We start from the raw sequence: 26,528 nt of genomic DNA on the forward strand, positions 1-26,528 counted from the left end.
CTGGTCTTTACCTGACACACTTCAGATTTCTGGTTGTGTTTTATTTTAAATTTAGTACAAAGTATTTTGAAGTCCGATATTATATTGTAACTTACCTGGTTGGAAAATAGCGCCAGCTGCTACACCTAGGATGCTGCCAATGGTATTCGTTATCACTATGAAGATGAAGGAAACCAGACTGATTTTTCCATTTGACTTAGGATCCAATGAAGCTGTCCCTGTTGTTAGGAAAAAATACCATCTTCAATATAATAACCCACGTTTGTCTTTCTCATATTTGTCGCGGCTGCCAAACAAGAGGTCGCAAATTCGAATTGTGCAGCGGCATCTAATTTGTTTTGGCGGTATTTCTATGTTCAAACTTTATTTTAAGCTAGCTCAAACGATTTTTTTTTTCATTTTAATAGTTTTTATTTTTTGACCCGGCTGCCAAAAAAGGGCCCCGAGTTCGAAACTCGCGGAGGAATTCAACTTTTCTAATCGTTTTTAGTAACAAAATGTTTATTCAGTCTTTCTTTTAAACTTGCTATCGACAATTGTTGTTTTATTTTTTATTTTCCCTTTTTATGTATATGTTCAAACATTTTTTATTATTTATTTCATACATCACTATAAAAAAAAAAATAAAGCACACAAATTAGATTCTGATAGCAGAACAAAATTTATAAATTGTAACTTAAATTAATACGTCGTACGCTAATAATCCAGTTTCTATGTATAAACAACAGTCAACCTTCTTTATAAAGACATGCGAAAATTAAAAAAAAATGACGTATTTGGTTAATCTGCGCTGAACAGTTTACTTAAACTTCTTTCGTATTTCTCGCAATTTTCATTTACAATCATTTCAATTAGGGCACACATTAACAAGAATGTGGCCTTATGATGGATGGTTCTTTTTTAGGGTTTTATTCAACGACAATTTTACAAAGCAAAAAACATAAAATTAAGTTTTTCAAAAAGTGTTCCATTGCATTTTAATGATAACGTGTATTTTTAAAATACTTTTCATGACTTCCGTCCTAGGACGGGCAGTTAAGCAAGTTATTAACACTGTCCTTGGTAGTAGTGTTGCTGCTGCTATCACTGCGTTTAATTCCGCTCCTGCGTCACAGATAACAGCACAACCATCACTACAACTACAACTATTATTTAATGCTTATTTGTTTCTCAGTTATTTTTGTATTGTAAGAATTGTGTAGTATTTTTCCATACTGCACGGCTTCAGATTGTAAGGCACGTGTGTCTAAAATAGTATCGTGTATTAGAAACTACTTGCAAACAATGTACACTCATGTAGCAGCGGTTGAGCTGTTTGGTTTATTATATTTGTTTGTGGATGAGTGAAACAAGCTGTTTCGTTCATTTGAAAATAGAGGTGATAAAGTTAACGATGTGGACGAGTTCAATGAGTCACGAATTAAATTTTCAAAGTAAGTAAACAAATGAACTTGATATTCACAATGTCCACAAGAAATATGAGACCCAGTATTGAAAATACCATTCTGATCATTTAAAGAGTTATTTATGAGCAATATTCGTAACTGTTTGCAAATAGAATGGTTCCGATTATGACCAGTGCTCTCTAGGGTCTATACCAATATCATCGAAAAGCATACCGAGGCCCAAGGGTATTGCATATCTATCAGAGAAGTACCGTTGTACCAGAAAACAAAATAGAACTGAAGGTTCTGGTAGACAATTAGGAGGATCAGAGCAAATGAGCAAAGACGACGAAGTCGTATTTCCGCTAGCTGTCACACAGTAGCTGCTTTGCAAATTTGCAAGCTTAAGTTTCTTGATACAATGTTTTGTATATAAGTTAGTGACAGAAGCCACACAGATCCTTTACTTAGGTGATAATAAGAATGGCAATAACATATACTTACATTTGTACATCTTGAATTTCCTCAAAATGTACTTACTATTAGTTAAGCCCATCTGAATTATATGGTCCATATCATGGGTTCCAAAACATGACAAACACTGCAAAATTGTACCGTAATTCCTACTACATCCCTAACATAAATCACATTCTCCTTTATTCACTCAAAACTAAACGAGTGTGTTATTCCTTAGTGTCTTTTGATATTTTCATTTAAAAGAATTAACATTCTTCGTACATTATTGTTCAAACAATCAATGACGGAACAGTGGTGCGGTCGATTCATTGCCAGGCCACTGCTGCTCGAATCACATGTACATGGTACGGAACTGACTCAGCTAATAAATCCAGTCCATCACAAGCAGAAAAGCAAAACTAAGTTGGATCAAGAGAAGAAAAAAAATCTATCCATTTCAGACCAACCGGAAAAGTTGTTTCAAAGCGAATTCATACAAAATATTACTCGTGATTTTAATTTTAAGTAGATTAAAACAATACATTTTTTAACGTATGTCAGGTGTGATGAAATTCAAAGGTTGTTGGGCGGTTCTTTGTGCGCATTAATATAGTTAATGTGTATTGATGAACCTACGGATGTTTATTTATTTTGGAATACAGCATAAATTCATCTATCTCTGCTACTTATAGTGTATTCGTTTTTTCGTGTTATGTATTCTTTTCACTATTAAGCCTTAGGTGGAAAAACAAGATGAATATATAATAAAAACTTTACTGCATTTGTTCGAGGAATATATGAGCTCGTATTTTCGGACTAATACTGCACTCCCAAAGTCGTGCAGTATTATTCCAAAAACTCGTTCATATATTCCTCGAACAAATGCAGTAAAATATAATTATCACTACTTACTGCTACTAATAAAACAACAATTACTACCACTTGTACTAACACAAACACCACTACTATCACTACTGATATTGCTACTACTACTACTACTATTGCTATCATTACCAGTACTACTACTTCTACTACTACTACTACTACTACTAATAATAATAATAATAATACCACTACTTGATCTGTTTCAAGAGCTTATTTGAAATCCCACTGTCTTCCTGATTTCTAGTTAGCCTCACCTCAAATACTACTTTTAACAATACTTACGACTATTAATAAAACAACTGTTACAACCACAACTACAACTATCATAACTGCAACTAGCATTACTACTACAGCAACCTCTACATATATCTCAACGGCAACATAAGGATTTCGATCTATTTCAGAAGCTTGTATAAAATCATGTTGTCTTCCTATTTTCTGGTTACAACTGACTAGTTATAATTGATATTTCTTAAATGCTGATCTCGTACTAACGATGTGCAATATAATTTTTTTTTTTGGTGGGGGGGGGGGATGAACTACACAGAAATGGTGTACGGTATATTTGAATCTATATTAAATTTTCGCTGAATACGATTAAGTATCACGATTGTTTGTGAGTGCTGGTATGCCATTGTGCATGCGAATTATCTTACCGGATATAACACTACACACTATTAGTGGAACTATCATCATCTTCAACAGTCGCAGGTACAGGTCTCCAAGAAAACCTATATAAAAACACACGAGGTAATGCGAGTATCATTTAAAATATCTGATAATGATAATGACTAAAAAAGCGAAGAATCTTTTATTATTAATGTTTTATTATTATTATTATTATTATTATTATTGTTATTATTATTATTATTATTATTATTATTATTATTATTACATAGAATACAATCGCATCTGGACTCGAGGCAAAGTCGGTCAAGTGGTCAAACTCGAGCACATCGATACATAGATGTAGTTTCCATTTTATAACGTGTATAATTGTAGCTCTTAATACCTTTGGCAGTTTGTTTTCCAGCTTTTGTGAAATTATGAACACTTACCTCTACCGATCTGCCATACTATTATTATTTTCTGGACTGAGTAATTATATAAACATTAGAAGAAAAAAGAACATGAAGTAGTCAGTATGACCTTAATTTTTTCCGATTGGTCAATGATATAGTTCGAAACTTTTGCAGTGACTGTGTCTATTCAGTAATAAGACAATTGAAAATCTGCATATATGACCTGTGAATAGACGAAGCTACATGCAAATAAGATTAGGTTCGAGAATTGTTTTACATGTTAAACACTCGAGGGTCGGTGGTTCTTCCCGGTGATTTCCTGGGTTCTTCCTCCACCATTAATATTGGCCGCCATGTATAGCCTATCTTGTGCTGAAAAATGACGTTAAACACTACAACAACAACAACAACAACAACAACATGTTAAACATGATCTGGCTGTGATGTTTGTTTTCTTCCTTTATTCGGAGAAATGAATACCAAAAAGGTTAAAACTCATGGGAACATACCAATCCACATCAACTGATCGGAGGAAGGTTTTGTTTCTCTGATTCCAAATCCTAGTGCAAAACCCAGAACAACTCCACACATCGTCAAAATCAGAAGCAAGTTCTTCCGCACATGCCCAAAACACTTCCGGTGGCAGCCATTACTATGGTTTGAACGGGCTTCCGTAGCTTTTTCCATATTTGTTTATCAAATGTCCATAAAATTTATGTCTGAAACAATAAAGAAAAGGCAGAAAATTAATCTTATGATACACTCGCACTCATGAAGGCGTATTAAGTAAACTAGTTATCTATGCTTCGTTTTCCTTTCCACTTTAAACGCCGATGATGGTGGTATGTTCGATACTCGCCCAGGCCAGTCCAGATTGGCCGTCAGGGTATGTCCTTTTTAAATAGACTTTTCTCCAATCTCTTCGGCTTTCCAGGGTCAGTCAGAAATGTGTTCATGGCGCCGTCAAAACCATCCAACCAATTAAAGCCGATTTTAAGCTTTCCACAACTATAGCTACTTTACATTTGTTGTTGGTTCAACAAGACAATTATGGGCATCGGATTGACGGGAAGATCCTCTTTTCGAATAGCGTTACCATGATAGTGATGATGTGGTAGCGAACATGTGTTTATGTGTCTTTCTCTGTTTCTGTGCATATAGCAAGACCTAATATATAGGAATACGTACCTAAATGTAAAGTAGCTATCGTTGTGGAAAGCTTAAAATCTAAAGAAGCATTAAATCTTTAGGAGGACCAACATCTGTTTAATGTTGTTGGTTACCGGGCAAGATAGAAAATTAAGGAAAGGGGAACCACGGGGTGGAAACGATTACTTTTTGAGCGATTTGTAGCCAAATTACAAATTTCTTTTTTTTAAAAAGCATGTAGCGGAATTGATTATTTTGACATGTATAATAGATGAATTCATTATATTGACCTGTTTGAGAGAGGAATTTATTATACTGACCTGTATAATAAATGAATTCATTATATTGACTTGTTGAATAGAGGAATTTATTATACTCACCTGTATAAACATTCCGATTTATATAATCCATCTAGTAAACCTGTTGTTTGTTTTTAACAGTACTATATATCCATGGTTGGTAAATGCTCGACGCAGTACCTGTGTTGTGATCTCATACTATTTACTAGGCAGCTTTCCCGTGACCTTTTGTGCCTATGCATCACTCGTATTAATTTGCATGTCATGTGTTAGCTTATGCGTGTTTATTCCCGACGCAGTTCCGTCGATGGGGGGGGGGGGGGGGCGGGGTGCAGGGGGTGCGGACCGCACCGGGTGACACCATCTCAAAGGGGTGACACCAAAATGAAAAATTGTAAATTTTACAGAGCATACACTGCTCGGTCTAGTCGGATTTCATAAGCGGATAACCGATCATAGTTAAATACATGACTAGCAGGCACAGCAGTGGCGTCGCTAGGGGGATGCGGGGGGTGCGGACTGCACCGGGTTACACCATCAGAGGGGGTGACACCAAAATGACATTACTAAGGATTCTGTATGGTCTGTTGCGGAAGGAGGACCATGGGGGTGACACCATGAGCTACCGCACTGGGAGACACCAACCCGAGTGACGCCACTGTCCCGACGTAATGCAAAGTATGATTTGGAAAGTGGAGCCGTTACATAATCAAGAGAAACTTTTAGAAACAATTACAGTAATAATATATCCAGAATACTTTGAAACTTAAAAGCCGTTGGCGAATCCACGGCTGTTACTTAAAAATTAAAATCCGTTAGCGTATCAATAGTTTAACTTAAAAGTTAAACCCTTCAGCGTACCCCTAGTTGGTAAGAAAAACAATAGGTCTTTCCGGTCGGCCGACCGTCGCCGTTTTTCTTGCCGACCCTGGAGCGTTTTCCCCCGCTGAGTAAAATAAAATTCAAAAAGAATTCCCGAAACTGATTTGTAACTGATTTGTGTATCTACAGGCCTAACTGAACTAGTTTAGGCCAGTACTTGAACTTAGTACACTAATTATACAAACCATTATAATATGTATAATTTAAAAAAGAAATGTTGTTGTAGAGGTTAACGAAAATTTCAGCACAATAGAGGTATGGCGGGCAGTATAAATCGTGGAGGAAGAACCCTGGAAAACCCCAGGAGGAACCACCGACCCACGAAAAGCTACTGACAAGCTTTCTCACATAACCACATTAGTCGAATCCGAGACTCGAACCCACGCAAGCAGAGGTGAGATGGCAGTGATCCGTAACGGTGAGCGCTTTAGACCACACGGCCACTCGGGGCCCCTAAAAAAGAAATATCTACCTTAATTTTAAAACATATGCAGTAGGAAACATATATGTTTCTGCCTAATTAAAATATTAAACCCGTTAGCGTATAAATAGCTGCTAATTAAAAATTAAAACTGGTCATCGTGTACATAGTTGTTAATTAAAAGCTAAATCCCGTCAGTGTCCCCATAGCTTTTGATTATATATTGCAAGCCGTGAGTGTGTCCAAAGGCGTTAATTTAAAAATAAATGCATTCCGCGTCAACATAGCTGCTAATTAAAACTTAAAAGCAGCCAGCGTGTCCATAGCTGTTTATTGAAACCAAGGATATCATTATACTTGCGTAACTAAGAAAAAGTCGGAGAAAAACATTTAGGTTTGAGAACAATTCAGATAATTTATGATAGTAAAACAGCGACTCCTGTGTGGAGGCTATACAACACTTAAGTAAACGTTAAAGCACATGTTTTATATTTAATCGATGAAAAATGACCGACGTGCGTGAACCCTTTTCTTCTCCTATGATAGTAATGTAGTCAGGATGAAGTTCATCAGCGACCATATCGGATAACAACCAACATAATTTGCTGTTAATTAGGCGGCGTGTATAATGCAACGACTGTATAGTCATACAGTAAGTAACAGAAAAAAGCAAAACCAACAAGTCTAGTACAACTTAACAAATAATCATCAAAATTATAAATAAAAATGTGAGAGATACTTACTTTCTTTTAACTCTATAGGGACCATAATACCTGGAATGAAGAGGACTGTAAAGAATGGTGTCACGGAATTGTGTAAATCCTTTTATTTATTAAATACACGAACTCGGGATTCATTATTTGTGTACAACGATACCCGAGTGTGATTTATGTATATTGTACAAAGATTTCAAAATACTGAGTTCGGTTCATCCTATGCCGCACGTGCGAAGAACTAATCCCTCCAGCTCCCAGACGATGTATGGCGGCATCGACCATGTATAAATACCTCACCATAAGACTAAATATACACATTACGGAACGTCTTGTCAGTAAGCGGTCCACACTCTGTGTTTAGAGTATTCTTTGTATATGAGAAAGGTATCACATTTTATTTTCCATTATTTTCATTATGTGATTGCAATGTATCTACTAGCAAGTACTATTTACATATTGTCATATTTCATAGTCATTTTGTTCTTGCTAGTTTTGACTTTTTTGCAATAGTATGACAAATTCAAATAAGGGGAACGATAAGGGATACGGTCAAATTGTATTTCCCCACATCCCAAGCTGAAACAAATCAAGGGAGAATCCTACACGCGTACAGGTCTAAGGGCTGTCAAGTTCTAGACTTAACATCATTTGCAGAAAATAAAGGTCTTAGATCAGCTGAGGTATTACAGCAACTAATAGCGAAAGGGACAAATACATGTAACATGCTAGGTCAACAAAATGGGCGAGAGGATCTACTTCCTTTTCGCGAAGGGACATGTACCTCTATACCCCAATGATACGGAAATATAACTAAGAGGAAAACAATAGTATATGCACCACTTCCGTTTATCAAACCTTTTTGGGGAAAATATGACATAAATTCATTTCTCTGGGCTACCTTTGAAGGTCTTGACCAATGAAATACAGGTCAAAATCGAAACTAAATATGAAGTGAAAGTGCTCAAAAGCCAGATGGCTACTTACTGGGGATTCCCTTCCGTGTATACGGGAATGTGAATCCTCAGCGTCACTGAGGAAGACGCAAAAAAGATCCCACCCTAATGTAAAGTACTATGGTTCATGATTAATACATGGTTCCGGGGTTGCCTATATTTACGGCAGTGCAACCACCGTGAGACTACCAACACTACACCCAACAAAAAACGTAAGCGACGGCGGTTCAAAAAAATGGATGAAACCACCATACAAGCTTTAAATGTTGACACAGACCCAGACCCAGTTGAGGGACAAGAAATGGCACAAAACAAGATATTAGATATACAAATAGACAAAACAGAACAAGTACCAAAAGAGATAGGCCATAGAAAACACTGAGAATAATTCCAACGAGGAATCAGTTAACTGGGAACCTGCTGAACAGACTAGTTCTGCGGAGAAAAGGAAAGCTAAGAGAAAGCTAAAACGATTACAACAACAACAAAGAAAAGGAAGAAAAAAGTAGTGGAGAGAAAGACGGACGGCTCTGTACTCTGTACTGATAGAGCCGCAATTCGGTGAGGCACCTACACAAAGCAGACGAAATATTCTGGTTTGTGAGAGCGCTCCTGCAATCCCCATAGTAAAAAAAAAAAAAAAAAAAAAAAAAAGGGAAACAAATGGTGGAAGAAACAGTAATGTTGGAGAATACCTCAGAATACCCTATCCAAAGTAAAGAGGGAGGAAATTAAAGTGAACTCAATACTAAAACATACAACATTAATGCATCGACACCAAAAACACAAAGGAGGAAAAGAGCAGCTTACACTCCGAAAGCACCAACTGAGGTAGACGCCATTCACTTAATCAGAAAGCACAGGCCTCCCGATAAACAAGTGGCAGAAATAATTGATGCAAGATCATAATGAACAAAAAGAAATAGTAGAAAAAAGACGCACTGTATCCCTACGAAGGGGTGACAAGAAATCCATCATAAGTATAGATGAATACAGAACAAAGAAACTTAATTCCAACTAAAATGGATTACTATTCTATAAACGTATTACAAAATTTAATATATTTTCAACCTAACAAAACCCACCATAAACACTAAATAACCATTAGCCAAGATGGAGGGATTAAACCTTTATATAGTAGAAAAAAGATGCACTGTATCCCTACGATACATTAATAGGGAATGGAGATAGAAACGAAAGTAAAAACTGGAGACCGATTACGCTACTGCATACTGACTACAAAATACTAAGCAAAATTATCACCAACATAATAAAAACCTGCCTAGATACAATTATTAATGTAAACCAAAGCTGTGGGGGATGGGTAGAAATAACACACTATCGATTAGATTAATAATTGACTTTTTAAATATGGGGGAAGGAGTCGTGTTTCTATTCAATGAAGAGAAAGCTCTTGATCGAATATAGCATGACTTCATCATTAAAGCACTGAAATCGTGTGGTTTCGGCATAAATATCATTAACTGAATAAATGCCATGTACAAAAATATAACATATAAAATAATAAATGGTGCAGTAACAGAGGAATTTATGATACGGAGATCAGTAAGACATGGTTGACCCTTGTCGGTGATACTCTATATTATAGCAATAGTATCTTTAAATATTAAATTAATGCGGATGCGGGAGGCCGTGGGTTCGATCCCCGGCCGAGTCATACCAAAGACTTACAAAAACGGTACTAACAGCTGCCTCGCTTGGCGCTCAGCATTAAGAGGTTAGTGTTAGGACTGGTCGGCCCGGTGTCAGGATAATGTGACTGGGTGAGACATCATGCTACATGTCTGCGGCATGGTGCCCCAGTGCTAGACATCACTATAAACTGCCACATTGCAGACATCGTAGTGATATGACTGAAAAATTGTTAAAGCTACGTTAAAAATCCAAATCACATCACATCACATATTAAATTAATGGAAACATTAATATTCTTGGAATTAAAATACCTAATTTGAAAGGGGAATTTAAAAAATATGCTACAAGCAGACAACTGCAAAAACTTCACAAGAGACGAATCCTCTTTTAAGCATTTCCAATATGAATTCACACAATTTAGAAAAGCCTCTGAGTCAGCAAGTAATCATGATAAGGCAACTGGAAAGGTTATCACCCTGGTTTTCCTCCTAACTTAATTCAAAAGCATGTAAGAGCATTATGAATTATGGGAGGAACTCAACTAATCTCAACTACAGTGAATTACTAACAAAGATAGAAGAGCAGGCTGAACTTTGGTCACAGACGACACTCGGAACTAATAGAGCGTATTCAGGTTGCTACAACATACATGTATAGTCAATTCAACTATATTACGAATACAATGCACCTAACTGAAGCAATGATGAAGGTCATAGAGGGGGAGATTAGACTTTATATGGAATAATAAAATGCTTTATTTAAATATATATATATATATATATATATATATATATATATATATATATATATATATATATATATATATATATATATGAAGACCAAAAGAGAAAGGAGGATTAAACGTACTAAACATAAGTATTAAACAAAAGGCAAATATTTTAAATAAAATAAAACACATAAATAGCTCACCCACATTCCCGTGGGAAGCTATATATATATATATATATATATATATATATATATATATATATATATATATATATATATATATATATATATACGATTCTACTTTTAAAAAATATACTTACAAAGTTACTAGAACCACCGAGATGTGGTAAAAGAACAAGAGATGTAATATATACGTACAGAGACAATTGTGAAATTTGCCAAATGGGTGACTGGAGAGGTGACCTTCAACAGGCACCTAATAAGAACTATAACCACCCTGCAGACTGTGCATCAGCCATACAGACTTTAAAAAAAAAATCATATTATTTTAAGATGTATCGAAACTTCAACAAACAGGTATAGAATCACGAATAAGCTTAGATAAATACGGGGGAGTGAAATCTAAACAATTGCTATATACCAATGACATCATAGGTAAGAAAATATACTCTGAACTAACACACTTTATTAACGAAATTATGAAAACCTTTAGAAATGATACGTACACCTTTAAAAAAATTCTTACATAGGGATTCTCATAACTAAATATAACTCTAAACATAAATGTGATTATAGAGCCAGTCCATACAGACAAAAAGCAAAACAAAACAACTGGTAACATACAGTATATATAGCATACGCATTTAGTATACACTGGACAACATAGATCCCTGGCAAGGATCATTATGGTAATTAAGCTCCGAAACCAGTCAGGGTTAAGGAGCTATATAAACACTATAGAGTAGGACTGTGCACAAAACCCTAATCTTAATTAATTGATCTGTCAAAATTGTTTGAATATACACGCACTACATATACTATGGGAACAATAAAAACATTCAAAAAAATCATTCACATTTCGGCTCTAGGGGGTTATGTCTATGATGGAGTCTGAGGGGGACCACACCAGTAAATTTAAGGACTTGTACGTCTTCAGCTATAGAGGTATGTGAGTTATTAATTTCGTGTGTATATGTTATAACTATTGTACTACCACGTTTATTTTTGTATATGTTCTACATAGCGTCGGCTTACGCAGTATCATGCAGATATTTTATATTATTATTTTTTTTTTTGGAGGGTGCTCTCTCCTGTTTTGATCTTTGCAGACCAGATAGGGAGGCCCTTCTACCCTAATTGTAAGTGTTTGCTATATTTATATTTTTCCAATATGATACACTTTTTGTATATATGCATTTTTTATTATTTTTTTTTTTGTTTTTTTGGTTTTTTTTATTAATATATATATTTTTTAATTGTTTTTTTATATTAATTTTTATATATATATATATATATATATATATATATATATATATATATATATATATATATATATATATATATATATATATATATATATATATATTTAATCTAAATATTCATCCATCGCTAAAAAGACTTCTTCTGCTTCTTCTGCCATCCTTCGTTCTTCGTTCTTCTTCCTCTTTCTGCCTTCTTTTTTCCTTCCTTCTAATTCTATCCCTTTCTCTACTTTGCTGTAGGGTTCCTGTAATTGGCATTGAGTTTGGGGAGTTGGGTATCTGATTTTCTCGTGCAGGTTGTATTTGCTCTGCGATAACTGTTGATGATTTAGTTTGTAGAGTTTCTTGTCGTTGTTGCTGGTGCTGTTGACATTGTTGATTTGGAAATTGACAATTCTGCAGTTTTACTGTTGCTTGCTGTTCTTGTATTTTCATTGTCTTTGGATTTTCTTTGGATTGTCCCTTTTTCCGCTCTAGTTGTTGTTGTTGTAGTGGCTTCCCTTGTTTGGGGTTTTGTTCTTTTATTTGCTCCTCTTGTTGTCTTTGTTGTTGCTGTTGTACTTTTTGCCTTTGATTTGAAGTTGGGTTTTCTTGCTGCTGTTGGTTTTGTACTGTCTGTTCCGTGTGGATTCGTTCCTCTTCTCGTTGTTGGCTTTGTTGTTGTTGTTGTTGTATTGTAGGTTGCCTTTCTACTCTTTGTTCATCTACTGATACTTGTTGTTGCCGTCTTTGTATTCCCCTTATTGTCTCTTGATTTTGGGGGCATCTGTGTGTTGTATGTCCGGTTTGTTGACATCTATTGCACTTTCTGTGATATATACACCCTCTGTACCACGATTTGGTCAAAAAACCATGTATGAAGAACGCTCTTTTTACTTCCATTAGCTTAGTTTTCTCTATTTCCAGAATTCTATTGCCGTTGTATATGGATGTCGAAGGTATTGTTTCCAGTCGTGATGAGATAACTTTTATCTTCAATTTCTCTTCAAACTTTTGGACTGTAGCCTCCAAAGGTATTTCTAATGGAATGTAGATAGGTGTAACTCTCCAGTTTGCTTTTTTATCTTTAGCATTGGAGTAGGTTCTTTGATCAACGCCTTTTCTCCAGCAATCTGAAATTCTCCGTAGGGTAGTACTAGTTTTGTCCCTTTTGGGCGCACAATAAACCCTTGATATCCCTTCTGGTTTATTGAGTAGATTTTGTTCAAGCAGTCTGGGTATTGGACTTTAATTGCTATCATAACTGAGGCTACTCCTTTACTCTATCTCTCGATAATCCTAACATGTCTATCTCTTGGGCTCCTTTTTTGTACGTACATTCCAAAAAAGATCCATCATTTGTTTCTATCCGTCTAGTGTTCAAGTATTTTTCTAATTCCCTTATCTCTTTGTTCGCTCTGTGTGTCTCCATTTTTCCTCGTGCGTCTTGTGCTTGTGAAGATATGTCCATTGTATATGTTCAATTTGTTTCTTCTCAATTTGTAAAATTTTCATCAATGTGATTCTAGACTCTTCTATTGAAGCATTTGTGCAAATAATTTGCAGGTATCTGTCTTAAAGCAGTTGACCATCCAACTCCAGCTTTCGCAGTTACAGCGAACTTCAAGTAGCAAGATTTTGTTTGTGACTTAGCAAGAGATTTATATTAGCAATATAAATATAAATATAAAGTTGCATTTTAAGGAACGTTTTGTACCGAAGGATTCTTATCAAGCACGGGTAGGTTCACTTCTGAACCTATGTAATGTTTTGTAATTATTGTGCCGATAATGTAATCTGTTTAGCTTGCCGTATATAACATCATCACGTTTTATCGTATATGCCCATGTCATGCATAGTACACGGTGTTAGATGTATTTTCAGCTGATCGGAGTCGACGTACTACCAGCTGTAGAGCTAACCATATACGTTGATCAAAGCATCTGTAAAGCAGAACCATAGTAGCCATAGAGCTGAGTGAACAGTGTTGCTGGATGAGTAGCAGGTGATCGGGACTTGATGACAGATTGGTGGGCGGTGATGGCTTGACTAAGAAATTGAATGGTGCTCGGTGGCAACCTGGAATACTGACTGCTTGATTGACCAGTGTGCTAGTAACGAAGTGTGTAACTCTATGCGTGTAATCTATTAGCCGTGGGTTGATTTTGGGGTTTGCAATACCCAGTGTTTTGGGATTCTAAAGATATTTTGTACATCTGTCACTTTGTTTTCATCATTGTACTAATTGAGTAAAATATCTCATTTTTCATTATTTGAGTGAAAATATTGTACTATATGAGTAAAGTACCTCATTTTTTTTACTCTTCTGAGTAAAACATTCTTTTCATCGCGTGAAATTACTGCTAATCATTCACCTATGTACTGTGTAAGGTCATTTATTTGCATTTTCATATGTTGCATTATTAGGTTCGTGTGGATTAAGTTAATTTGTCCAATATTTTGATCTTATACACGCACGTATTAATCATAATTATTTTCTCATTCAAGTCATTCATCATTAAACATTGTATTTGTATCATCAGCAAAAGTGTTCTGTTATATATCTGAAATCCAACACGGTTATTTTCTTACAAACTGGCAAGAGAGCCAGAACTTTACCACCAGGCTGCAAACATCCTTTCTTTCTTTATAGTTTTGTCATGCCATCATTTCATTTGAGATTGGATAGAATGGGGTAGAATTATTTCTTTCCATTTCACAAGCTTTCGATAGTTTGTGCTCGAAATCAAACATCACCATGCAAATTAATCTGATTCTTCGACCGCTCCGATGAACTAAGTGGTTAAAGCGTCCACCTCGGATGCGCGAGGTCGCGGGTTCGAAACCCGGCCAATTTGTACTAAAGATTTATAAAAATGGTACAAGCTGCTGCCTCGCTTGGCAGGTTAGTGTTAGTGTCGCGATAATGTGAATGGGTGGGACATCATGCTAGATGTCTGCGGCATGATGCCCTAGTGATAGACATCGCTATAAACTACAACACTGCAGACATAGTAGCGATATGATTAAAATAAATGTAAAGCTAAGTTAAAAGTCCAAATCACACACACACACACTGGTGCGACGAGATGTCATGCCGTCACCGTGGCAGGTGTGGTGTGGGGTGCTTCCAATATTTTATTTAAATTATTATGGAAGTTCCAACCCGAATTACTCATACGTTCTTGTTAGGTAAAACAACGTCGTAATATAAGCACAGTATCAATTACTTCTCATATATACATCAATAAATTGCATCACATCATTACATATTCCTAATCCCATCATACTAACAATATCACAACAATCAAACGCATTTCTTTATATTACAACTCATACAAAGTACACAAATTTCAAATATCCATGCTCTAATATATCCGTACATCCATATTAACTAATCTTACATACTTCAACTATTTCCCAAATTCAAAATTCAAGCATGTGTAAAAATCTTAACATATCACATGAATAAATGCACTAGTTTACTACGAATTAACCGATTAGCGAATTACAAAATTAATTCTGACAACATGCTAACAATCGACACGACTCTCTACATACGCCTGCAAATGAACACTACAAAGGTAATTCTACGTAATAAACTATCATAGTAATTAAGTATATATAATACGCATAATTACAATCACAATGCCGAAATATTCTGCAAAAATCGAGCAAATAACTTACTGACCTTTACGAAGCGTTGTCTTTCCTTTGAATCTCCTCTCTTCTAAGTTTTACCGCCAAATTACGAACGGCTCTCTCGGAGTAACCCTATATTGCTCAGCAATCTTCCTAGACGAGACTAAATTTTCGCTTGCTAATTCGGAGTTATAATTCTAATTGAAACTGTAACCACACTCTCTATCTCAATTCCGATTGGATGTCGTTTTGATTCAATCCAATCAAACTTAGCGGACAATGTCCTTCTCGCTGTCTGTCCACGTGGTGACGGATTTAGAACATGCCCTGTTCCCTCACGAGTTCCTTTGATCTTAAGACAAAGCTGTGACACAAAGGTGGGGATCGACTCGATCCATCGCCTGTGCCTATCCAAGATGCCGGATCTTCTCTCTGGTCACGGTAACCTTGCGTAAGAGATTAACTCTAGCCTGCGGCAATGTTCAGACTTCAAACATGGCTTGTAATAATATAAACGACTTACGAACTCGGGCTTGGAAAGCCTAATTAGTCTTTTTAAAAGGACTCTAACCGTCTCCAAGTCGGATTTAAAATAAGTTCTACACATTAGTTGACATCGTGAAAGCTTATTGGTTTCATTATGTAAAATCAAACGAGCAGGGACAGAAAAAGTCCGAAATAATATAAATTTAAAGTTCAAAATAATTTCCATTTCTCTATTTCTAAAATTCGTATCTCAGACGAGCCCCCAATTTGTCACGACTCTGTCCTCATAACCTAAGTAACAGAAAGAAGCAAAACAACATGTTTTGTAAAGCGTAACAAATAATTGAATTATCAAGGTAATAAATGACAACGTGATAGGAACTTATAGTGTTATGGAATTAATCCAAAATAGTCCTGATAAAGTTATATCGAACTTCCAAAAGAATGAAAAGTTCCATATAAATTTAAAAACCGGAAATGTACTGGTCTGCCAAGAATCGTGACACTGTCAAAATGGCCTTGTCAAAAACTCCTTTGAATAATTCATAATAGTTCCAGAATTCTGAACACTTTCTATTTCCACAAACAAATGTTTGTTCTCTCGAATAATATCTAAGTACAACAATAAAAGAAAACACTTATGTAGACTTACAACAGAAACACAAGTGATGAGGACGACTCCAAAAAAGGAGTGAATATGATTGTTGTTATCTCCTTCAATACACCTTCTATTACGACTACGTTTCACAATATACCCAACGTGACAGATCCTTCTACTCAATTTATTTCAAAAACTGCATATTCATGTGACCTACCCAACCAAGCGAATTCTTGTAGAACCGTCTAAACCCCGTCAGACAATGAGAAATGAACCCAAATGACGTCACTAAATCTTATAAAGAGCATTATTAGTAATCGTCAAAACATACGTAAACATACGTAATCATTTTTTTTATCGATCCTGTTTAACTAACTGTACGCCCCTTAAGAGACCCTAGTCCTGTAGGCGGATTTACGTGAGGGGCCACCTGTACGTACAGCATTTGGAAATGAACGTTTTAAACAAGTTTTATACGATATTGAACTTAAAATTTTCTTCCATCGCTTTAAAAGTACTTTCTCCTGTTTGATTTAATTTATATTTGAATTAGTTTAATTGTCTGTTTGTAAGTTTAAATTTTTTATTTTTAATTTCATCACACGTCATTGTAATGTAATTTTTGTTTGATATTTTCCTTAAATTCAGTTCGACCTGAATCTTTTCGCAAATACCTAATAATAGAAACACTGTTTCTATTTCTCACTTAGTTCCCGACCTTGATTCAGAAATCACTGAGACAAGTAAACAACGTTTTATTTTAATTTTATTTTCGGAGTAAAATTATTGGTTTTTATCAAAGTCATACTAGAGGTACGTAATTTTTTTTTTATATGCAAACAGCCTCTATTTCGCAATTCTGATTTTTCCGAAATTGCACAGTAGTCAGGTTTTATAACCATGTCTATAGAGATATTTCTGAGTTGGGCCTTTACACTGGAAAGTGTATGTTTGTGACCAGTTTGGAGTTATAATTTAATTTTTATTCAATTTTTGGGATTCTAAAAGATAATTCTTTTTTCCTGAAAATATTTGAGTGGTAATACAGAATTCTTGGAAAAGACATTTATTTAAATTTTATTCGGAAATTCAAACACCGGAATATTATTGTATGTGGCTCATAAAGAACTGTAAACACATCAGCTCTATACTGAATACCGTACACGTCATCGCCTTCCGTTTGGGATTTTTTGTCGGGATTCGGACCTGAATTCATTAGAACATTTCATTACTAGGACTTATAAAATGCAATTCGTGGATTATTCTTGGATTATTTTTGGATTTGACTCTTAAAACGGTAAGTTCTTATTTTGTCATTTTTAGTGTTTTTCATGGAAAAAAAATTATTTGTTACATTTTTTCAAAAGCTTGTTGTTTTCACTTTTTCTTTTGTTACTGTTTATTAGAACCTAAGCACGTAACACCCTATATGGATAAATGTTTATAAATTACGAACGCGCGGGGTCCCTGTGAGTGCGGGCCCGAAATCAGTCCAATCGGCATAAGGTTGGCCCTGCATGGGAATATACCGGCAAGCTTTCTCGAACGCCCAAGTTAGCAGAGTCCAGACTCGAGCGGACGCGGACAGCGGTGAGCTGTGGCTGATCTGAAAAGACGAGGAGAGCGGACGTGTTTTTTTGTGCGCTCTAAAGCATGTGAAGCGTGTGAAGTTATAGTATGACACAATTTTGTGCGAAATTACGTCAGATAGGATAATCTAGTGAAAGGCAAGTGTATTTTGTGTTCATAATTATTGTGCCTTATATTTATTAACAGTTTTTGTGCCCGGCAGGAAAACTATATACTACTGATTTTTGTGTTTAATTTGTGTTTAATATGTTTGATAATTACCTTTTGATTCTCAGTCTTAGTTAGGATTGAGAAATAGATTGTCCAAGGGGTTAATCTACAACTTTTCTTTAGGAGCTTATTAAAGCGTAACTGTTTTGTTATTGAACAAAATATCATATATACATTGACTCATTAAATAGTGGTGTGAAACCCTATTCTTAAGGTTTCGCATTATATGAGTAGTATTCAGAGATTATAGACTTGATTTTCAAAGATGGAAGAAATGGCAGAGAGTAATGTACATACAAGATCAAAATTGAACAAGTATTTTAAAACCAATGTAGAGGAAATGCATCTAATTGTGCACCACCACCAGGATGTCAAACGATAGACTTCGGAGACGCAGAGCAAGCGCCGCGACAGGCAGAAGTGTTGATGGCGCTTCATGTTATGGGAGTAGACATCGGACAAATAGATGGAATTCAAAATGGTGGAAGAAACAAATACGTCATCTACACCAGAAATTACAACACTCCACTTTTGGAAATGGCATCCTTGGAATTAAAAGGGATGAGAGCGACCGTACGAAAGACAGAACCCTTCATCAGAAAGATAGAACCTAAGCTGACGGAAATCCACATAGTGGGACTCCCACTGGAGGTCGACACGGAGCAAATAATCCAAAAGGTCGAAAAGAAAATTCATGCAAAGTTTGTGACCCACAAAATGGCCACCATTTGGGGGTTTGCACCAATAAAATCAGGAAATAGAGTTATTTATGTAGTCAAAGAAGATGCGAAAAAGGTACCACTTTTATTTTACGTCATGGGCTTCAAGTTAAGAAGTTGGTACAAAGGAGCAGAGCACGATAGAAAATGCCCTAGATGCCTCATGACAGGGCATGAACCAAGGGACTGCCCGGGCAAGGAACCTACAGTGAAAGAAACAGAACAAAGAACGTATGCAAACATAGTGGCGACACCACCTCATAGCAAAGTGATAGAACAAGACCCAATACTACAACTCATCAAAGAAATCAGACCGGAAAAAGAAACAAGTGAGGAAATAACAAACAGCTCACTTCCGGTCATGGATTTGACTGAAATAAGAGGGGAAGAACCAAAGACGCCGGAGTGGCAGCAAGTATTGAGCCCGGATAAAACAGGACCTCTAAAAAAAAAAACAAAAAACCAAGGAGGGAGTAACTACAGCAAACAGGTATGAGTGCCTATCAGAGGAAGAGGAAATTCTGGGAGAAGAACAAAGTAATCATACAGAAAAAGACATCATAGGGCTGAAACCTTTAACATCGACACCCGTCTCGAAATCAGAGAGGAAAAAAAGAAAGGCAGACACAGATCTAGAATCACCACATGAAAGAGAGGAAGGGAAAAATGAAGAGACAATAGAAGAGAGGAAAAATGAGATGGAAAAGAAAAGAACCAAAACAAAAAAGAAACATGAAGAAACAATAGAGGAAGAAACTATAGAAACTGGAAACGACAAGATAAATGGAAATGAACAGGAAGAAGAAGAAATGGATGATGATGACGAATTCGAAACCGGAAACGAATATGAGAGCGATGGAGAAGAAACACAAGAGACAGGAATAATAGACACAACGGCAGAAACCATATCTGAACAAACAAGCAAAGAAATCAACAGTACAACAGAAGAACAAACTCCACCCACCATTTTGAGGGGGGGGGGGGGCTCTGAAACCAGTGCCCCCATAGAATAATATTTGTTTATTTTTATTTTTAGGAATAAAAATCTAAAAGATAATTTAATATTAACCAATAATGCTGCAACCTGGAGGGGAACAAAATGGAAGGAAAGAACTTCCAAGTGTTTTCAATAAATGTTAATGGGATAAATAAGGAAAAAATTGTTAAATTCAAAAAAGACTTAAATTATAATATTCTTTTCATACAAGAAACCCACAATGGGTTCAACAGTGATGTGACAGCTCTATGTGAAAGTCATTTAGGTGGTATTTTATTGAAAAATGATTTTGAGGGAAAAGACGTAAGAGGGGGCGTTGCAACTTTAATTAAAAACAAACAAGGGATACAATGGGAAAGAATAGTAGAGGGAAAAGATTTTAAGGAGAGACTGATACACATAAAAATCGAAAAAATACCTTTTATTAATCTATATATACCTGCTAACAAATATCAAAAACAGGAATTTCTAAGAATTTTATCGAAATATTTAGAAAAGTATACAATGGAAGATGTAATTTTGGGAGGGGACTATAACTGGGTTGGGGGAAAATGTAGATAGAGAAGGGGGATTAACAACAAATGATATGAGATTTAAGATAGAAATGGAAAATTTAATTAAAATGCATAAATTTACGTATGTGTATAGACGTCTAAATATAGTTAGGAAGCAATATACTTATGATTATAGTACAAATAAAGGAAGTAGGATAGACAAATTTCTATGCACCAATTATAATGAAGAAACATACAAAGAGGCAGGAATGATTGATTTTAAGATTTCTGATCACAGACTAATATATCTTACAGTTGATTTTAAATCTAGAAATAAATGGGGTAAAGGAAATTGGAAATTGAATAATAAGTTGCTAGAGGATCAAAATTTTATTAAGGAAATACAATATGAATTAAAAAAACCTTTGTAGAAAAAGGAAATATGGATATTATTAGTGAATGGGATAAACTTAAACAGAAAATAAAAAATGTAGCTATCAAAACCTCGAAAATCATAAGTAAAAAATTAAAAATGGAGCAAGAAGAAATTGAATGTCAATTAAAAGCAAATAATATAAGGGAAATGAATAAAATTTTAAATGATAAATTAAACAAAATAATAGAAGAAAAGAGTATAGGTAGGAACATAAGGGCAGGGAAATATACACACATATATAAAAAGGCTCAAGGACTATACAAGCAAGAGGAAATTAGAAAAAGGGGGAGGGGATAAAGTAATGGAAAGCATGAAAATAAATGAAACAACACGAACAAATGACAGGTATGTAATTATAGAACACAAGATTATTACTCTAAATTGTACTCATCGCAAATGATTGAAAATAAAAAAATTGATGAATATTTACAAAACATCCAATGCGAGATGATATCAACAGAACATAAAGACCTATGTGATGATTTCATCTCGCAAGAATAAATTTTTAAAAGCATACAAAGTCTTACTAAAGGAAAATCTCCAGGTGGAGATGGGCTCACCACGGATTTCTACTTGAAATTATGTAGGGAGCTGTCGCCCATTTTGGAATGTTTATTCAATAATATTTTACTTAGAGATGATGTTATGACTGAAACAATGAGGGAAGGGATTATAATAATTATATATAAAGGGAAAGGTGATAGAGAAGATTTAAAAAACTGGAGGCCCATCTCCCTCCTTAACAATGACTACAAAATACTTAGCAAGATATTAGCGGAAAGGATAAAAAAAGGGCTGGGAAATATAATAAATATAAACCAAACATGCGGACCACACGGTAGGGACATACAAAATAATATACTTAGTATAAAAACAATAATTGAATATATAAATGACAATGCACAAAAAGCTGCTATGGTACTTTTTGATCAAGAAAAAGCTTTTGATAGATTAAAACATAACTACATACAAAAAGTTCTAGAAAAATTTGGATTCGGAAATAACTTTCGAAAATGGACTAAAATCCTGTATAATAAAACAACTTCTAGAATACAGGTAAATGGAGCCAGAACAGAAAAATTTGACATTAAAAGATCAGTGAGGCAAGGGTGCCCACTATCGATGCTATTATATGTAATAGCAATTGAAATTCTAAGTATAAGCATCAAACTCAACAAGAACATTGAAGGTATTAAGGTACCAAATATAAAAGAAAAAGTGAAAATGCTGCAACATGCTGATGACTGCACCAACTTTATAAAGGATCAAAACGCCTTTAAACATTTGGTCAAAAAATTTGAAAATTTTGGAAAAGCATCGGGATCTCAGATTAATCATGAGAAAACAGAAATGCTTAAAATAGGAAACTGGAGAGGTAATCACCCAAGGTTACCGCCACATCAAATAAAAAAGAAGGTCAAAGCATTAGGGATATCCTTTGAGGAAGGAGAAGAAAAGGAAAACTGCAAAAAAAATAAAAGAAGCCATAGAAAGAAATGTGAAAATCTGGGCACTCACGCCATTATGTCTAATGGAAAGAGTACAAGTTGCGAAAACATATATGTACGCTCATATGAACTATATTTTAAAGTCCTTAGAAATCAGTAATACTGAATTAAATATAATTGATAAAACCATAATTGACTATATCTGGGATTTCAAACTACATTACGTAAATAAAGAAACGCTTTACAAGGCCACATACAGGGGAGGGGTTGCACTCCCCAGCCCCATACTACTGAAAGCCACTAATATTTTAAATAGATTCAAAAGATTAAGTGCAGAACCGAAAATTCCATGGGAAGGTATTTATATATACCGTTATGGTTTCACTTTAAGAAATAGAGCGGACATCTATAAAAGTAATAAACTAACTAAAATGTTAGTAGTTCCTAGGAAATATAGAAGTATTAAAGAACTTTTGATAAAATACCGAGATAAAATAGACTTATGGGATAGAGAAGAAAAACTGACATATGACTGGATACGGGAAGATATAACAAAACCCATAAAAAGTAAAATAGAGAAAGAAAATATACACGTAAATTGGAATAAAGCATGGGGGCACTGGAAAAAAAACTAGGCTCTCTGAAAATACAAAGCCTCTGCTTCAAATACATGCATGATGCGTGGTTGACAGGAGAGGTAGCACTGAGATGGCGAACGGTCAGAGAACCGCCAAAATGTCCACTGTGTAAAAAAGGTCCTTTTTCTAAATATCATGTAATGGTACAATGTCCAATACCACAAATTAAGAGAGATAAAGTTATAAGTGAAATTAATACAAATAACATATACAAACATCAACACTTATTATATATAGATGGGAACTTTACAAAGAAAACTTTATATATGATAACAAGCTATATTGTAGAAACAGTGAGGGCCTATGGCCAAGTAATTTGTATCGGAAAATAACTGCCTTGTAAAATTTAGAGATACTAATATCTTCTTCTTTCTTTGAGGAAAACCAAGGACAGGGACCACATGTGGAGAAAGTACGAGATGAGGATGCCATGGGGCTATGTCACATGGCGCTACGCGAAGTGAACAGGTCCGGGTTCAGTCCGGAAAATTCTCCACATGAGGAATATCAGGATGTAAAAAAAACCAGAAATATCCAGCATCCTCAACATACCAACCCCATACAGTCGTTAGACTGTATAAGCTACCTCGTTCAGGTTCAGGAAAATTAACAACCTTTTGGCACCATTCGATTTAATAAAATGGAATTATAAAAGGCAGTAACCCTTATAAGGGCGATGTATATGGAAAATAAAGAAAGCCCAAAATAATGCTGACTTAAAAAAAAAAAAGCGAAGTACGACTCACATATAGCACTCATTAAAACAATAAGCTATATTTTTTTTCTTAAAAAGCAGTACACCGTAACTTCGCCAAAATTCAAAATTTCAAATAAAACAAGTAAAATTAACAGGTATTCTTTATGAACTGTGGTAAGAAAACTGGGAACAAATTTGATTCAGAAGGCTGTCCCAACATAGACACACTATAGCACGAACAAACAAATAGCATACTCACAGATAGCAAACACAGGACATAGGAGACCTCTACCCAAGGTCACCAAAATCTTAATAGGGGAGTGACCCCGGTTTTAGGTGATAGAAACCAAACCGGAAGAACAAACCTATAGAAAACACTAGGAGTTAAATACCCTGTCAAAATATTCATAACATAAAATTTCTGATCCAAATCCTTTTTTTAAAAGTATAAACAGAGCAACATATCAGGGAGTTTCAAGTATACATAAAGCACTTTCCCATTTTTGGCTGTCTGGTGCCCCCCCCCCCCCCAAAAAAAAAAAGGAAAAAAGGAAAAGACGAGTACCGTAGACTAATAGTCCATCTGTGACCCCGGCTTCAAATTATCTCCAAGTGATAATAAGTAAGTACTAACTGAGTATCGAACAATTTAATGTCAATCTTCATAATCCTACAGATAAATAGAGACCACATCCCCATATACATTTCATTCAAATTATAAATTATAAAATTGTTTAAGCTACGTTAAAAATAAAAACCAAGCAAACAAAAATACTCCATCAGAATCCAAAGTGAATACCGTGTTTCAAACATATTACTCGCGACAAACTACGAGAAGCGAGGTCCCTGACTTCTAATCTTACGTAGAATGAACATGCCCGAGCATTATCGTCGCCGTGGGGCGAACAATTGATGCCACGACTCGATCACAATCCATGCAATCACCAGATGTTTACCGGTAGTCGGTATAGGTCAAAGGCAATAATGGAAGGATATCAGTCGTCTTGCAGTGTTGTCATACAGTATTGTAACTATTTCGTGCCATACTTCTGCCCGGTTATTATTATGTTAATACATCGCTGTTTACAGTGTTTCCTTTCAACCTTATCTAGATCAAACAGGACAGACTCTGTCTTGTCTGCGCATTATGCGGTGGTTTGTCAAGGTCCATATTATGCAAGAGGAAATACGATTACATCAGCATAGCATTCGTTAATTAAGCTTTATCTACCATTAACAATGCTTAGCAATATGATAATACGACGTAACCCGGCTGACCGATGTTAAAAATGTTACTTGAGGGGTGAACCGCAGCAGACCCGATAAAACAGTGTACTAATTTTTGACTGCATTTCCGCATGAGATGATTCGTGGTAAACAATAGATAAGAATGTTACATAATTACTCCGAACGGTAGAGTAAGTTATGAAGCTAGAAACGAAATTAAATATCGAAAACTGTCACATATTTATGGCGAACTAACAAGTCAGTCCTTTCTAAAACTCTTTACGAGACGTAGATACATAGTAATACTTTTATATTTTTAATGGAGTGGACCACAATGTTCCATAACGTTTTCAGTGGCGTTTATATATATATAAATTATATAAGATAAACATCATTTGCATAAAATGGTAAATGTAAGAAATGAATGTTCGTATTTACCAGATGAAATATAAACTAAGAGAGAGAGAGAGAGAGAGAGAGAGAGTAGTCCTGATGTTTTTACTAACCTATTGAAGCCTGGGTCTGTACACGATACTCCTTGTTTGTGCTTTATAATGCACAAGCTGAGGTGAATGAAGTGATTGGTCTGTTCTGAAATTTGACGCAGAGTTAAGCCTACACTAGAGAGCGCCCTTTCTAAACAAGGATTTATCTCGCACTTGGATGACTACATGCATTATATTTAGCGTGGGTTAAATTCACTTTCTGTATCCACGTAGTGCGTGGTGTGTGTTACCAAACTTCACATTTATTAGGGACCTACCATGAATTATCGAATTGATGGTGGAGGAGAAACGTGATTTTATTTTCTCATGAGATTTGTCTTATAATATGATACATTGAATTAGTTGTTTTGATCAAATCAGAGCAAACGATATTTTAAGCTAGATGAAGGCCGGATTTTTTTCTTAACAAAATCTGAAGTTCTCCTAGTCCTCAAATCCCCTGAACTCGCACAAAAAATGAAATGGTCTTCTTTTTAATGATTTTGACGTATATGTTACTCTTTAAGTTTTGGAAACAGATGTAATGTACAATGTCTCAAAAATAGAAGAGTACATAATTATAACTGTGTGCAAGCTTTGTTTGGATCCTGACCACATAAAATCTGTCTTTACCAATGTTAACGTTGTCATCCGTAGTTTTCAGAAACAATAGCTTACGTGTTTGTCATTATATGCAAAATTAATACTTATAAGAAATGCGCTTTTCAATATTTAATACAGAGGCGACGTGTTTATCGGACATATCGCATAATTATTCCTTAAAAACCTCCCTGGAAAAAGTAATGATAATTGTAAAAGATCTGTCCAATTCATAATTTTTTTTTAATTGTATTTATTAAATAGTACAAACTGTATGGCTTGCCAGT

The 26,528-nt window shown here is 35.3% G+C and overlaps 1 protein-coding gene across 3 annotated transcripts in view; it reads right to left on the reverse strand.

Moving 5' to 3' along the window:
* LOC149800154 (excitatory amino acid transporter-like) overlaps positions 1–25,812 on the reverse strand; it is a 36,293-nt gene extending 10,481 nt beyond the window's left edge. The window contains exons 1-5 of one of the 3 annotated variants that reach the window (XM_089959752.1): positions 25,663–25,766; positions 7,243–7,272; positions 4,258–4,467; positions 3,383–3,457; positions 96–218 (exon numbers count right to left, since the gene is read on the reverse strand). In XM_089959752.1, coding sequence (XP_089815878.1) covers positions 96–218; positions 3,383–3,457; positions 4,258–4,435 — 376 coding nt within the window. In that variant the 5' untranslated portion in view covers positions 4,436–4,467; positions 7,243–7,272; positions 25,663–25,766. Of the gene's footprint in view, positions 1–95; positions 219–3,382; positions 3,458–4,257; positions 4,468–7,242; positions 7,273–15,665; positions 15,812–25,662 lie in introns of those variants that run through there. The other 2 variants (XM_089959751.1, XM_089959753.1) reach the window with 2 other exon arrangements.
* Between the last annotated feature and the right edge of the window lie 716 nt (positions 25,813–26,528).

Source organism: Sinohyriopsis cumingii, chromosome 5 (assembly GCF_028554795.1).
Source record: "Sinohyriopsis cumingii isolate HCF-2022 chromosome 5, ASM2855479v2, whole genome shotgun sequence".
NCBI classification, from domain to species: Eukaryota; Metazoa; Mollusca; class Bivalvia; order Unionida; family Unionidae; genus Sinohyriopsis; species Sinohyriopsis cumingii.